Source organism: Betta splendens, chromosome 24, assembly GCF_900634795.4.
Source record: "Betta splendens chromosome 24, fBetSpl5.4, whole genome shotgun sequence".
In the NCBI taxonomy this organism is placed as follows: Eukaryota; Metazoa; Chordata; class Actinopteri; order Anabantiformes; family Osphronemidae; genus Betta; species Betta splendens.
The window spans coordinates 14,236,451-14,249,750 of NC_040901.2; the positions used below are offsets into that span (position 1 = coordinate 14,236,451).

At 52.9% G+C, this 13,300-nt stretch overlaps 2 protein-coding genes and 1 long non-coding RNA gene across 5 annotated transcripts; 2 read left to right on the top strand and 1 right to left on the bottom strand.

Moving 5' to 3' along the window:
* Window positions 1-2,244: 2,244 nt before the first annotated feature.
* Window positions 2,245-8,732, top strand: si:ch211-202p1.5 (uncharacterized protein LOC103909337 homolog). 3 transcript variants are annotated; one of them, XM_055506617.1, is made up of 5 exons: window positions 2,441-5,369; window positions 5,459-5,559; window positions 5,637-5,997; window positions 7,832-7,951; window positions 8,014-8,732. In XM_055506617.1, coding segments are annotated over exons 3-5 (456 nt in total). In that variant the 5' UTR covers window positions 2,441-5,369; window positions 5,459-5,559; window positions 5,637-5,662; the 3' UTR covers window positions 8,015-8,732. The 3 variants fall into 3 exon arrangements, with proteins under 3 accessions (XP_028997791.1, XP_055362592.1, XP_028997792.1); XM_029141958.3 differs by lacking the exons at window positions 2,441-5,369; window positions 5,459-5,559 and adding an exon at window positions 2,245-2,424; XM_029141959.3 differs by having other exon boundaries at window positions 2,441-5,559.
* LOC114850034 (uncharacterized) lies at window positions 8,535-10,296 on the bottom strand. Its single transcript, XR_003784753.3, has 4 exons — window positions 9,924-10,296; window positions 9,172-9,836; window positions 8,840-9,092; window positions 8,535-8,672 (listed from the first exon to the last, which is right to left on the bottom strand). It is a non-coding gene; the product is annotated as an uncharacterized LOC114850034 (long non-coding RNA).
* A 3-nt stretch (window positions 10,297-10,299) lies between these two features.
* On the top strand, window positions 10,300-13,284 carry LOC114850007 (transcription factor E2F6-like). Its single transcript, XM_055506609.1, has 9 exons — window positions 10,300-10,532; window positions 10,752-10,967; window positions 11,043-11,083; window positions 11,177-11,217; window positions 11,304-11,490; window positions 11,568-11,722; window positions 11,790-11,905; window positions 12,764-12,884; window positions 12,961-13,284. The coding sequence occupies exons 1-9, from the start codon at window positions 10,416-10,418 to the stop codon at window positions 12,996-12,998; spliced, it is 1,032 nt and encodes a 343-aa protein (XP_055362584.1). The 5' UTR covers window positions 10,300-10,415; the 3' UTR covers window positions 12,999-13,284.
* Window positions 13,285-13,300: the final 16 nt, after the last annotated feature.

Here is a 13,300-nt window from a genome sequence, read left to right on the forward strand (position 1 = left end):
AGGCTCTCGGCTTCTTCCAATGACGCGACTTCGCTTGTTCAGCTGCTTAGAGGTCAGAGGTTGTGTTTCATCACTTTGTTGTGTGTCTGTTTACACGTTGCATTCACTGACCGCTGTAACGGCAGGAGCTCTGTGTCTCCCTTTGTACTGCATCTTCTCATGTTTACATAATTAGGACCAGGTCAGATCTCTTTAATCCAGGAACATCCTACAGATGCATTAAGAAAGAAATGAATTGAACGTGACTGAGTGTGACTCCAGTGGTGGAGGTGGTGTCGGCCACTTCCTGTCTTCCTGTCCAGCCTGGTCTTTGCTGTAGCCTGAGCCCTGACTGAAGCCGTGTGCTCCTTAGGAGGCGGGGGCGTTGTGGGGAGGTTCTGGGCTCAGGCTGTGGGTTGAGGAGACGTGTGGGTCTGGTCCCAGCCTCACTCGCTCTGATGTGGTGGTTTCTCTATAGAAACTCCAACGCAGCTTCACAACACACCCAGACGACCACAGACCTTGGTTCCTGTTGTTCCAGCCAAATGTGGGCTCCTCACACTGTTCAGTAGCTGAGGAAACGCTGGAGTCCAACATGAACACTTATCAGTGAGGAGACTCCTCCTCCTCCTCCTCCTCCTCCTGCTGCCGCCGCCGCTGCCCTTCATGTTCAGGAGGAAAAACCCATCATCCACCTTCTACCACTAGGTCCCATTCGGGGTCGCGGGGGGCGGAGCCTAACCCAGCTAGCTGAGGGCGAGAGGCGGCGTACACCCTGAACAGTGCCCAGTTCATTGCAGAGCGGAGGAAAAACCACAGCCAAAACAGAAGCAGCCCATTAAAGTGACTCAGCAGCAGAAGGACAGTGGTGCCATCATGCTGTGAGGTTCTCTACCTAAGGTTGGGAGTGAGATGACCTACGCTCCTTGCTGTGCCTGAAGGCAACACGGTCAGCTGCAACCAGCAAAGTGTCCCTCCTCGCTGAGCCGGAGCTGCCCTGGCCCGTTTCTCAGCTTGGCCCGTCTCCCTCCCCCCTGAGTTGGACTCTCCCTGGCCCGTTTCTTAGCTTGGCCCGTCTCCCTCCCCCCTGAGTTGGACTCTCCCTGGCCCGTTTCTCGGCTTGGCCCGTCTCCCTCCCCCCTGAGTTGGACTCTCCCTGGCCCGTTTCTCAGCTTGGCCCGTCTCCCTCAAACCTGAGTTGGACCAGCCCATGCCCGTATCCCGGCCCGTCTCCCTCCTCCCTGAGCCGAACCTTCCCTGGTCCGCATCCCCTGGACACGGTACCGGTTGGATGAAGGATGAAGCACAGCTGGTGGTACTCACCACCATGTCAGAATCGGGTCACAGGTCCTGAACCTCTCACACAGGCATCAGAATCTGTGTGTCTGAGCTGTTTGTTCTGCTGAAGTTATGTGACCCATTAGACCAGAACCAGTCAGGCTTTGGTTTCACCTGACGCTGGCTTCCTTACGTTGGCCATAGATGTAGACAGAAGGCTGGGCGTCGGAACCGGCCCCAACAGCTCGTTCAGTCACCGACCGGTTCTGTTTCTTGTGTGGAGTTTGTCACGTGTTGACGTGTTTATTTTCTGCTTCTTTAATCGCCGTCTTCCTTTCTTGCGGTCCAGCTCACATCCTCCTTACTCAACGTGCTATTTGCGTCTCTGGCTCATTTGGGAACATTTCACGAGACCCGGAATCATTTTGGGGAAACCCGAGGGAGGGACTCTGTCTCCCAGATGTTCGTATTGTCCTCGTCTGATCGAGTCTGGTTTACAGCGAGCTGAGCTGGGCTCCGTCCACAGAACCAGCACATGCGGAGTCCTGGCCGAGCTGTGACCTCACTGTGACCTTTCGTCCTCCTACTCCCACTCCCGTCCAGCTCGGGCCCGTTTAGTGTCTGATCCGGACTCTGTGGTTTTCCATCATGGGATAATTTGTCTGAAAGCATCGACGTGTCTGTGTGGATGAATAAATCTGTCCTGTGGTTCCACCTGCTCTCGCTGGATCACAACAGGTCGGTGATGGTGTGATTAATGACTGGGCTGTGGAGCCGTCCCCTAGCAGACCCAGCCCCTGAGCCCTCTTCTCCCCCGTCCTCCTCCTCCTCCCCTGTCCTCCCCCTCCTCCTCCCCCGTCCGCCCCCTCCTCCCCTCCGCCCCCCTCCTCCTCCCCTGTCCCCCCCCCCCCTCCCTCCCCCCTCCCCCCCGCCCCCTCTCCTCCCCTCCGCCCCTCCTCCCCTCCCCCCCCTCCGCCCCCTCCTCCTCCTTTTCTTGTTGTGATCCACTTCCACTCCGTCACTCCGTCCTCCCTCTGTCTAGAAACCACAGCTCACAGCCCGACACTGCAGAACCGACCCGTGACGGACCCAAACATTTGAGCCAGATGGATCCGACGCTCCTGTGGCTCCTCAGCACCGCTCTGCTGCTGCTGCACCACCATCAAGGTAAAGCGGCTTCTACTTCTATTGTTTAAGTCTTTGATCCAGTAGAGCCTACTGATCTACTTGTGAACTCGGTACCAGCTCAATGCTCTGACTGTCCTCATGCAGCCTCGGGTCACAAGACTGGGTCCAGTCTGGGTTCGGCTGTTTGTGTTGTGGACCCAGTAGCATCGCTCATAAAACCTAGAATGTAACCTTTTATAGCTGAGAGTTCGGGTCGGCTCAGGTTCTGCCTCGGTGTCTTCTCTGCTTGTTACCTGCTCATCCCTAAAATAAACAGAGGGGGTTTTCTGTTGGAGCGAAGCCAGATGGGCCGGGTCGCAATGATCTGGAGTCCGCTGCTCCAGGTTGTCTTCTACCTAGTTAGTGTGTGTTGGGTCAGTACCGAGCCTCCAGCTCCAGATAATAACGCAGGCAGTTTATGAGTGCCACACTGAAGTTCTGCTCTGTGTAATTATGAGGTTAGAGCTGAAACCAACAGAGGATGAGCTGGATCAGAACACAGTGTGTCATCTGTCAGGCTGCTGGTCTAGTTCTGGCCGTCTGACACTACTCTGTCGCCAGAAAACAGATTTTATTCCTAGAGACATTTGTAAAACTGGACCTGTGAGAACTGAAAGCCTGTGTTTTGCCTTTGGACTCGTCAGAACCAGCAGCTTTCCTGTCACGTGTGCTGTTTATAAGCTCCGGCTGCTTCCATCCATCACCCAGAACCTAATGGACTCCCTTCAGCTGTGTTCTGTCCTACGTGGATCCTCCTCAGAGTGGACCCGACTTGGTGCTTCCGACCTGTAAACATGGTTCTTGTGTTCTGGTACCGGGTTTCAGGCGGGTCTCTATGGGCTCAGATTAGCATCATGTCCTCATCCTCATGACCTGACCCAGTGGTTCGGCCCTGAGCATCGGTGCTGTGGCTTGTACAGGTGATGATCTAGTCTCGGTTCTCGCCAGACGTCAGAACCGCTCAATCGGGCCGCTGGAACTTCATGCGGTTGTTGATGACTGGAACGAGTTTGCAGCCTTTCTGGGGATTCCAGCTGAAGACGTAGGATTCAAAAGCTACAAATTAGTCTGAGAGTTTACGCTGGCCGCCGCTTTGGGCCCAGCTCCATCATTACCACCCAGGAAACCCAACTATCACAACAGACACGGAGCCTCGTGGTGGATTCAACCTCTGGACAGTTAAGTGCTCACACATGTGGAGGTTTGGCAAACGCATCAGCTTATAAACGGTTTAAGGACACACAAGGTTTGATCTGCAGGGACTTATGTCCAGATCCAGTCCAGGATGGAAGAATATTCTTAATGGGTCACGATCCGAGCTCAGTTCCTACCAGATGTCACAGTTACTATTGAGCTGATGGTTGAACTGTCTTGAGACGAGCTGTTGTTAGGCCCGGTTCTGGTGTGGGCTGCTTATGTCTGGTCTGACTCCTGCACCTGCAGCTGATCCACCCGCTTTCAGTAATATTGTTAAAGCCGTGGGGCCTCAGCAAACCCACACATCTGCACCAAGACCAGAAAACCAGATCATATCAGGTGCAGCAACATGCAGACGGTGGCGCCGTAAGACGACGGAGGAGCGATTCCAGCAGCTGCTTCCACAGCAGGTGACGAGCTGGAGGGGTGAAGCCGATAGGCTGCGTGTGCTGACAGCTGATCTTATTCTGTTGATGATGATGATGATGGATGCTGCTGGGCACAACCTTACACCATCAGCTGGCAGGAGTCCAATGGACCTGGCCAGGGTCCAGCGTGTGGGGATGCTGGTCTTAGTTCTGTTCGTTAGCAGTTAGGAAGTGGAAGATCACATTTATGCCCCTTTTGTAGAATGGAGCTGCATAGCTTAGCTTAGCTTAGCTTAGTTTATCTTAGCTTAGTTTATCGTAGCTTAGGTTAGTTTATGAAAAGACAGAGTCAGACAGGATGCAATTCTTTGTTTGTCTTGTGCAAACCTGGCGAATAAAAACAATTCCAATTCTGATTCTGATCTTAGCTTAGCTTTTGTAAATGCGCTACAGTACGTAATCCTTTGTTTCCTCCTGGTCCATGGAGCTGAGCCTCCAACCTGCAGGTCTGAGACAAGGTGGTCGAGGAGCACAAAGCTCGGCCGGGCCCGGTTTCACAGCTTAGAACCACTCAGATTGTTGTGTTCTGAAACCCCATAGATTTGTTTCCATCTGGACGGTAAATTCTCTGCAGATTGATTTAATATCTCAAACTCACCAAGCCTTTATCTTAAATGATTATCTGTTCTTCCCTTCAACATTCCTGCATCACTAAATCCCAATTCATCACGTCTCGAACCAGCCAAGCTGCAGACGCTCCAGTGTTTGTGGCCCCTGAGGGGGAGCGGCCCCTCTGCGAGGTCAGAAGGCCGACACTGGATCCTAGCTATCAGTGCTGTGAATCCATAACCTGGTGGTTCTGCAGGGACTCTAATGGCTGAATGAAGGAGGATGTGTCCTGAAGCTTTAGTTGACTGCAACATTTATCTGATTCTTGGCTTCCTGGTTCTTGTGGCTTAACAACTGTGATTTTGTTTTTGCTGGAGACAAAGGTCCAAATCCCTGCAGCCTAACGGAGCCAGTCACAGATGTGAGGCAACATGCTGCAGCTTCAGCGTTTATGGAGAGACGAGGTGTAAATCCATCTGCAGACGCCCTTGTGTTCCCCCGAGTGCAGAGCACTTCAAAGCCAGTCTGCGGTTTACGAGCCGGTTGTGTGAGCGCGTGTTGTTCAGGAGCAGCTCCATAGACTGTGAGGTGCCGGAACCACGGACCCAGCTGTGTCCGGCACCGTTGCGTCATCTGAAGTCTGCAGCTGTGATGTTTGTTCAACAGTGCGAGGCAGACGCTGCTGTTCTGGTTGTGGTGGACGCTGACATGATGGAGGAGACATGGAACCGGTCGTAACCCCGGTCCACGTCGGCCCGGCTGGGCCCAGAGGTTGTTAAACACCTAATGCCTGCTGAGGTGAAGGTGCCGTGGACTCGGTAGCCCAGTCCAGCCTAAAATACTTCTCAACCTATAATCAGCCAAGCAGAGGGCAGACGCCTGGCGTTGGTGGTTTCCCTCAGCGACCTCAGCCGAGCTGGTTCCTGTTATCGCTGCCTCAAACCCAACCTTGGTCTAAACGGTAGCTTATTTCTGTTTGTCCTCCAACTTGTGACAGAGACCACTGACTTGGTGACAGTAACTTGTTTGCTTTCTCAGTCTCCAGCTTCTCTGTGACCGGCCCCATGTCGGAGCAGGGCCCCACAGCAAAGCAGGGCCCCACGGCGGAGCAGGGCCCCACGGCAAAGCAGGGCCCCACGGCAAAGCAGGGCCCCACGGCGGAGCAGGGCCCCACGGCGGAGCAGGCCCCCACAGCGGAGCAGGGCCCCACGGCGGAGCAGGGCCCCACGGCGGAGCAGGGCCCCACGGCGGAGCAGGGCCCCACGGCGGAGCAGGGCCCCACGGTGCAGCTCAACCCCCCAACCCACCGGCGAGATAAGCGCTGCTCCTGTGAGAACCAGAAGGACAAGGAGTGCATCTTCTTCTGCCACATTGGCATCGTCTGGGTCAACACTCCCAGGTGGGTTCCTGATGGATTTTATTTACTGCAGCATCAGTCATGCGAGCAACTTCATGGTTGTAGCTGGAGTCTGTCAGGGAGGACAGGAGCTGTTCACGGTCCAGAACCAAGACAAACAAGCCAGTGTCTTTCCTCACTGGGATGTGAAATTCAAACCCAGTTATCAGCAGTTGAAGAGCAGTTAACATCAGAATTCAGTTGTAAACAGAAGGTGTCATCAGTAGAAATGTCTCATGTCTTTATTATTTCCCTTCATCTAGCTCAGGTAAAACCATGGATTTGTTCTATAGTGCTGGTGGAACAGCAGAACCCTCCAACCCGCTCATTGTTACACGTGTCTGGTGTAACTGGTCTTGTTGGAACCATGGTTAGTTCCCAGTTGCTCCGTGGGCGCCTGCTTTCAGGGACCCGTCGACTCTTTATACTGTATCTGTGTATCTGTGTACTGTATCTGGCCCTGATGCTGATTCTTCCAACGGACCGGAACACGGTCTGTGGACTGTGCATTCTGAGCCCTGGATGCAGCTCTGCTCACAATTGGTGGTAATTAAGTTCATTCCACACATTCAGATGTGGTGGCGCTAATAAGAAAGTGCACCTCCTCAACCAGGGATAATTTCTACCAGGTTTCCTCTCTCACCCCTTTAACGTGAACCCGCTGGTTCCACCACAGAGCCTCCAATTACTGAGGCTGCTCTTCAGCACTCGAGGCCAGAACCTTTACTGGAGTTCAAGACGAGTCATAAGATTAGAGGTGAAGCACTGGGGAGTTCTCTGAACCAGGCGGAACCAGGCTGCCGTTCATACACTCGCTGTTTGAGGTGAGGGAGCTGCTAAAAGGAGCCTCAGATTGTTGGTTTGCTCTAAACAGCAGCTCCATAAAATCTGCTGGTCTGCTCATAAACACTAAATATACCTCCAGCTCCAGGGACGAGGGCCTCAGAGGGTCTGAGCCGGGTCCAGGCGGTCCTGGTGCCGGCGGATCACTGCTGTTATCATCACCTCTACATGACCTGCTCTCAGTTCGGATCAGATGGAATCCCAACTCCTATCCGGGTTGTGGTTTTGTGCAGAGCTCGACTGTTTCCGTCCAACAGGCTGCGAGCCCAGCTGTCAGCGAGCCTCCTCCAGGAGCTGGGTTGAAGTGGACCCAGCTCCTCCACACAGCGCCTGACATTAGGCAGATCCTCTGGAGGAGCTTCACTAGGACGAACCTGATCCACTGTTGTTTCAGCTCATTCTCACTGTATCATGTGAATCCTGAGCAGTCCCAAACATTCCAGCGCTGGACAGATGTGTGGAGGAGCAAAGCCACCGCTGGCGGCGTGTATGACCTGATCCACAATCAGTTTGGGTCTGAAATGAGTATGCAGCGGGTTTGGATCTGAGTCTGTAGCGGAGCCGCATCGCTAACAGGACGCGCTGTGGGCCGAGGGCCCGGCTCTGTCCAGACTCAGCACTGGACCTCGGCTGCGTCCTCCTGCGCTGATCGCGGTTTCAGTTTGAGGGTCTGAGATGTTAATAGGCAAATAAAACGTCTGCAGCTGTTTCCTGCTGCCAGCGAGCGAAGCCTGCATTAAATAAAAGTGTTCATCAAAGAGGACAAAACATCCATCGTGACCAACTCAAGCGCTTCAGGCCACAGAGACTGAATCGAGCCTTCAATCCTCGGCCTGATGTGAAACATCTGGATGAAGCCGAGGAGGAGCCATGGAGTCAAACTCGCAGCTGATCGTCCCGACAGAACCAGGACGCGTTCGGGCTAAATGTGATCAAATATGAGTGTGTGCATGTGTCTCTGACCTTTGACGTTAAACTCTGCTTCTCTCTTCAGCCACGTGGTTCCGTATGGATTTGGATCGGTGCGACTGAAGAGGGGGCTGAGACGCTGTGTGTGCTCGGACCCACAGGACACCAAGTGTGGGAGGTTCTGCTCCAACTCCACGCCAGCATGGTAAGAACACACAGCTGACCTCTGACCCGACGTCCGTGATCTGAACGCTGTCTCTCCCTCAGACCTGAGCCACGCAGGCCGGCAGACGCACCCCACGTCCTGCTCACCGGCCGAGGCAGCCGAAGGAGTTGAACCTGCGACCTTCCTCTCCTCACCTGATCCGAGGGACAGAAAATCTGCTACTTGAGCTGATGCTCCCAACTTTCCTGCTTGTGTGTTTTAACATGAAACAGTTCCAGTGTGAGCTTGAGAGTCAGGGAGAGTCGGGGCTGCACCGGGCAGCTTCACATGAGGTCCAGAACTTGGTTCTGACTCGTATCACACTGAGGAACTGACGCAGCTGAATGTCAGGAAATAGAACAAACCACAAATGAAGTCAAGTTCATGGCCAATAGTTCCAGCAAATGCAACTTTATCCAAAATGAATACCAAGAAACTGAACTTTGTCTCTAACAACAAACCATTAATGAACTTCTTATTTATAACAGCTACTAAAGTGTTTTGTACTATTGGATGTCACAGAAATAAGCTGAACATGTAGAAACAAAGACATGGACGTGATGCTCATAAGCCACGATGATGATGACGATGATGATGCTGGTTCCTGTAGCTGTCACTCAGAACCGTGGTCCAGACGTGGCTCCTGTGCAGTCGGGCCAGAAGCAGAAGCTCCGTAGAGCAGCTCTCGTGACGTCTGAACGTGGCCTCTGTTCGGCTTCATCTTTGTTGCCGCGGGATATTTATTTTGTAACATAAACACAATAAAGGCTGTGATGAAGGACGTGTGGCTGTGGTGATTTCCCAACATCCCTGGATGTTAGTGCTGCCTCGATGCTGACACCTGCTGGTGAAGTGCAGCATCACACGGATGCTTTGAGTGTTTCTCACCTGAGGTGGAAGTAACTTCAGCAGCTGCGCTGACGTAAAAGGAAGCGCTGAGGCAGCAGCTGATCTGAGGCCACACGACCTCTCGTCACAAGGCGGCTTCAACACGAAGCAGCGAGTCAGAGGGACGCAGCAGCGTTTTCACGCGCCTCCATCCTCGTCTTCATGAGCCTGTGGTGAACCATCGATCTGAGGTGTCAACAAAGCAGCTCAGAGCAGAAGCATCAAGTGCATTTTCCTCCGTCTGCCTCTGATTCTGTAAAAACACAAAGCACAGACTTCAGCCTCGGTGTCAGAATCCTGCAGATCGGGGTTGGACCTGTGCACGTTAGCACCTTTAGCTCTCGCCCACATCTTGGCTGCAGCAGCAGATACGATCTGAGCGAATAAACACACGTCGATGGACCTCAGCAGAGACGGAGAATGTGAAAACGTTCCTAAGTTCTGGCTTCAGGTGTTTGAACAGAACAGAGCCATGACATAAAACTTCAGCTTCGAACCACAGCAGCCTGCTGTACTCTTGACCTCTGACCTCCTCCACATTTCCTGACACTATGCTGCTTTGTCTCGCTGCAGGAAAAAGACGTGTCCACGTCCGTCACGCTTAGACTCAGTCACTCTGAGGTCCTTGATGCAGCCACTTCACAGAGGAAACGTCCACACTGGTGGAGAGGAGCATCTTAACAGGGTTTCTGGAGCTGAAACATCTGGATTAAACACTCAAGGCCAACGACAGACGGGTCGTCCCCTGTGACCCGTCCCCGCTGTCGGCCCGACTGGTCGGCCCGACTGCAGTCGCACTGACCCGCGTCCTCAGCCGCCACCTTCTCTATGACCAGAGCACTGGTTCACCCGGAGTCCAGAACCACGTCCTGCTTCTGTCCAAGGGGCCAAGAAGGTCCACATGGTGGCGCCACATTCCTACCGGTCAGCCACCGGGTGTCCACAGGGCAGCATGATGTCATCCCGTGTCTGAGGCATGTAACATGTCCTTCTGCTGCTGTGGGTGAAAGGAAGCAAACAACGGTCCACACATGACTCCAGTGTCAAACAACGGAAGGTCACGGGTCGTCGTGTGGGTTTCTACCTGTGAGCTGAACGTCAGGATGAGAACCGAGGCCGCGAGGCTCCATCCATCGCTGCTCTGACTCGACTCTCCACTGAGAAGAGGTCAACTCACATAGAACATTGTGGAACTTCCTGTTGTGATATCTTCCATCTCTGAGCGGCTCCTTCCTGTGAAAGTGGAAGCTGAAGCTGTGGCCGCGGTTCTTAAACAAGCTGTTAGCTTCAGAACTACAAAGAAGCTACGGTTGCTTTTATTCATACTCTCCTGTTTGCAGCTTGGTTTTATTTCTTTTTCTTTACATTTGGTATTTTTTATTCTGTTTGCACCCGACACCGAACAGGTGAGCTCCAGGTGGCGCCACTGACTCTTCTTCGCTCCCTCCTTTGTTGCACTTCCGGTTACGCTGTGGTCTGTTTCCGGTGTGAAAACCAGACATAAACAAACCGGACATGCGCGTGTCCGTTGGGGGCTCGGTTCGGATGTACCGCTAGCGGCACAGCCGTGGTCATCATGGTGAAGTGCGCTGTGTCCGGGTGTCCGAACCAGACGGTGACCGGAACCCAGGGCGTCCTGGACCGACCCGCCAAGAGGTTCTTCAACTTCCCCACAGACCCGGCCCAAGTCAAGGTTCGTTTTAGCCGGAACGTCTTCCTTAGATTGGGTCACTGGTGGTCTGTGTTCACTTTATTAGGAACGGCTTGACAGTTTACCGAGAACGAGACCGGAGCTCCGTTAGTTCTTTCACAGTACATAGAATGCTCGCAGAAAAAAAGGATTTGGGTCAGGGTTCTGGTTCAGTGGGTCCAATGTGTCAGAACAGCTCACAGTAACTGTGTCCCGGTTCAGGTTTGGCTCGCAGCGCTGAGGGAGGCGGACAAGCAGGACTGGACCGAGCGGCGTTTAATCTGTGAGGACCACTTCCTGCCAGAGGACGTCTCCAAGGACGGAGTCAGTCCCGATGCCATTCCCATCATGCCGCCTTACCTGGACGGACTGCTGGGTCCCAGCAGCTCCTGGGCCGAGGAGGAGGAGGATGAAGAGGCTCCAGATCCACCTCAGCAGGTCTGAACAGACTTTTTACCACTAGACCTTTGATACATATGTGACTGTTGTTTCAGTTTTCTTTGTGATTTCCAGAACCCAAGTGGAGGTTTGGAGAATCCAGAGGCAAAGACCAGGTTACTATGTTTCTTATTTAATGTTTAACCTGTGTGAAGCTGGATTCTTATTTCACTTTTTTTTCACTTTTTTTCTTTTATTTTCCGTTTCAGTGCAAACATGCGACACATGAAACAGTCCATTCGGGCAAAGAGTGAGTCTTTGAAGTTCTGGGATGTTTTCAGAGTGACGGCGTGAAGCACATGACGGTGTGAGAACTGTCCTGGGCTCCATCTCCAGGTGTTCCTGTGGAACGGCTGACTGAGCAGCTCCTGAAGCTGCTGATGCTGGCCCCGGACGGATCCCTGGACCTGAGGCAGGCCATCAGGAACCTGCAGATCCGCGGACGCAGAGTCTTCAACATCATCAACGTCCTGCACGAGATCGACCTGGTCCAGAGGGACCCGGTGGACAGCATCCGGTGGATGTGAGTGCTCCGTGGCTCCTGCTTCCTTCTTCGAGCCGACACAAGTGGAACGATACAATGTCCTGCTGTTTCTACAGAGGAGCGATTCCCATTTCCAGCTTTCTGTGGAAGAACCAGGAGAAGTTCCGTCGGGAGATGGAGAAAATCAGGCTGGTGGAGGACGCGCTGGACGCCATCATCGAGGGCTGCGCTCGCCAGCTCCTGGAGCTGACCGACGGGGCTGACGACCTGGCATATCCTTTCAGATCTGAGGGGAAACGACGATGTGACCGACGCGTGTGTTCTTTAACGCGAGGCTACGTCTGCGTACGTGACGCACGAGGACATCGTGCGACTGAAAGGCTTCGAGGGACAGACAGTGATAGTGGTCAGAGCTCCGAAAGGAACCAAGATGGAGATTCCTTCACCCAAGGAGGTAAAGACGGGGATCTGTGCTCGTCACTCAGTTAAATGCTCAAATACTCTTTGTTTACTCAGAGACAAGTCAAACAATTACAAGGAAGTTTTTTTTCTTCTATTGAGCAGTTAGCGATGCTGTCTGATGGCAAGCATGCTGTCACCATGCTTGTGTGTGTCTGTGTGTGTGCGTGTTTGTGTCTCTGTCTGTCTGTCTGTCTGTCTGTCTGTCTGCGTGTGTGTGTGTCTGTGTCTTTGTGTCTGTCTGCGTGTGTGTGTGTCTGTGTGTGTGTGTTTGTCTCTGTCTGTCTGCGTGTGTGTGTGTCTGTCTGTGTGTGTGTGTTTGTCTCTGTCTGTCTGTCTGTCTGTCTGTCTGTGTGTGTGTGTGTTTGTCTCTGTCTGTCTGCGTGTGTGTTTGTCTGTCTGTCTGTCTGTTTGCGTGTGTGTGTGTCTGTGTGTGTGTGTGTGTGTGTGTGTGTGTGTGTTTGTCTCTGTCTGTCTGTCTGCGTGTGTGTGTGTCTGTCTGTGTGTGTGTGTGTGTGTTTGTCTCTGTCTGTCTGTCTGTCTGCGTGTGTGTGTGTGTGTGTGTGTGTTTGTCTCTGTCTGTCTGTCTGTCTGTTTGCGTGTGTGTGTGTCTGTGTGTGTGTGTGTGTGTGTGTGTGTGTGTCTCTGTCTGTCTGTCTGTCTGTCTGTCTGTCTGTCTGTCTGTCTGTCTGCGTGTGTGTGTTTGTCTCTGTCTGTCTGTCTGTCTGTCTGTCTGTCTGTCTGTCTGTCTGTCTGTCTGTCTGTCTGTCTGTCTGTCTGTCTGTCTGTCTGTCTGCGTGCGTGCGTGTGTGTCTGCGTGTGTGTCTGCGTGTGTGTCTGTGTTTTGATGCAGGACAACATTCAGGTCCATCTGAAGGCAGTGAGCGGCCCCATCAGTGTACTGGCGTCTGATCTGGGCAGCAGCAGCTTCATCACGTTAGAGGAGAGTCGCATTGAGACCCGGCTGCTCTCAGGTAAACGCTGTGACGCTGCAGCTCTGCTGGTTGACTGGCTTTCTACTGAGTTTCTTCTTATGTCCTGTTGTTGAAGGGTCTTTGGGTCCACGGAGTTCAGAGCAGAGCAGCTAATGAGCTGACCAGCAGGTGGCGCTGTTGTTCCTAGGGCTGAATGAGGCAGATCTCTGCAGGTACAAACAGTTTGGACCACGTCAGCGCTGCACGTGACTGGACCACGATGGATCGTTGTCACGTGAGCAGCAGGAGGTCGTGGTTACGACACGATTGCAGTTATTACACAAACTGGAGGATTAAAACTGTATGATTCACACTTTCTGTAAAATAAAAAATGTTTCTCGGCTTTAAACACATTGGATTCAAAGTATGAACAATAAAATGTGAACCTGTGTAAACATGAGACGATGTTTCCTGCA

Excerpts from the sequence above, each read along its gene's own strand:
- si:ch211-202p1.5 (XM_029141958.3), top strand. The coding sequence starts at position 2,364 with ATGGATCCGACGCTCCTGTGGCTCCTCAGCACCGCTCTGCTGCTGCTG. Across the intron at positions 2,425-5,636 it reads GCTGCTGCACCACCATCAAG|TCTCCAGCTTCTCTGTGACC; the intron begins GTAAAGCGGCTT and ends TTGCTTTCTCAG. Across the intron at positions 5,998-7,831 it reads GTCTGGGTCAACACTCCCAG|CCACGTGGTTCCGTATGGAT; the intron begins GTGGGTTCCTGA and ends TTCTCTCTTCAG.
- LOC114850007 (XM_055506609.1), top strand. The coding sequence starts at position 10,416 with ATGGTGAAGTGCGCTGTGTCCGGGTGTCCGAACCAGACGGTGACCGGA. Across the intron at positions 10,533-10,751 it reads CAGACCCGGCCCAAGTCAAG|GTTTGGCTCGCAGCGCTGAG; the intron begins GTTCGTTTTAGC and ends GTCCCGGTTCAG. Across the intron at positions 10,968-11,042 it reads CTCCAGATCCACCTCAGCAG|AACCCAAGTGGAGGTTTGGA; the intron begins GTCTGAACAGAC and ends TGTGATTTCCAG.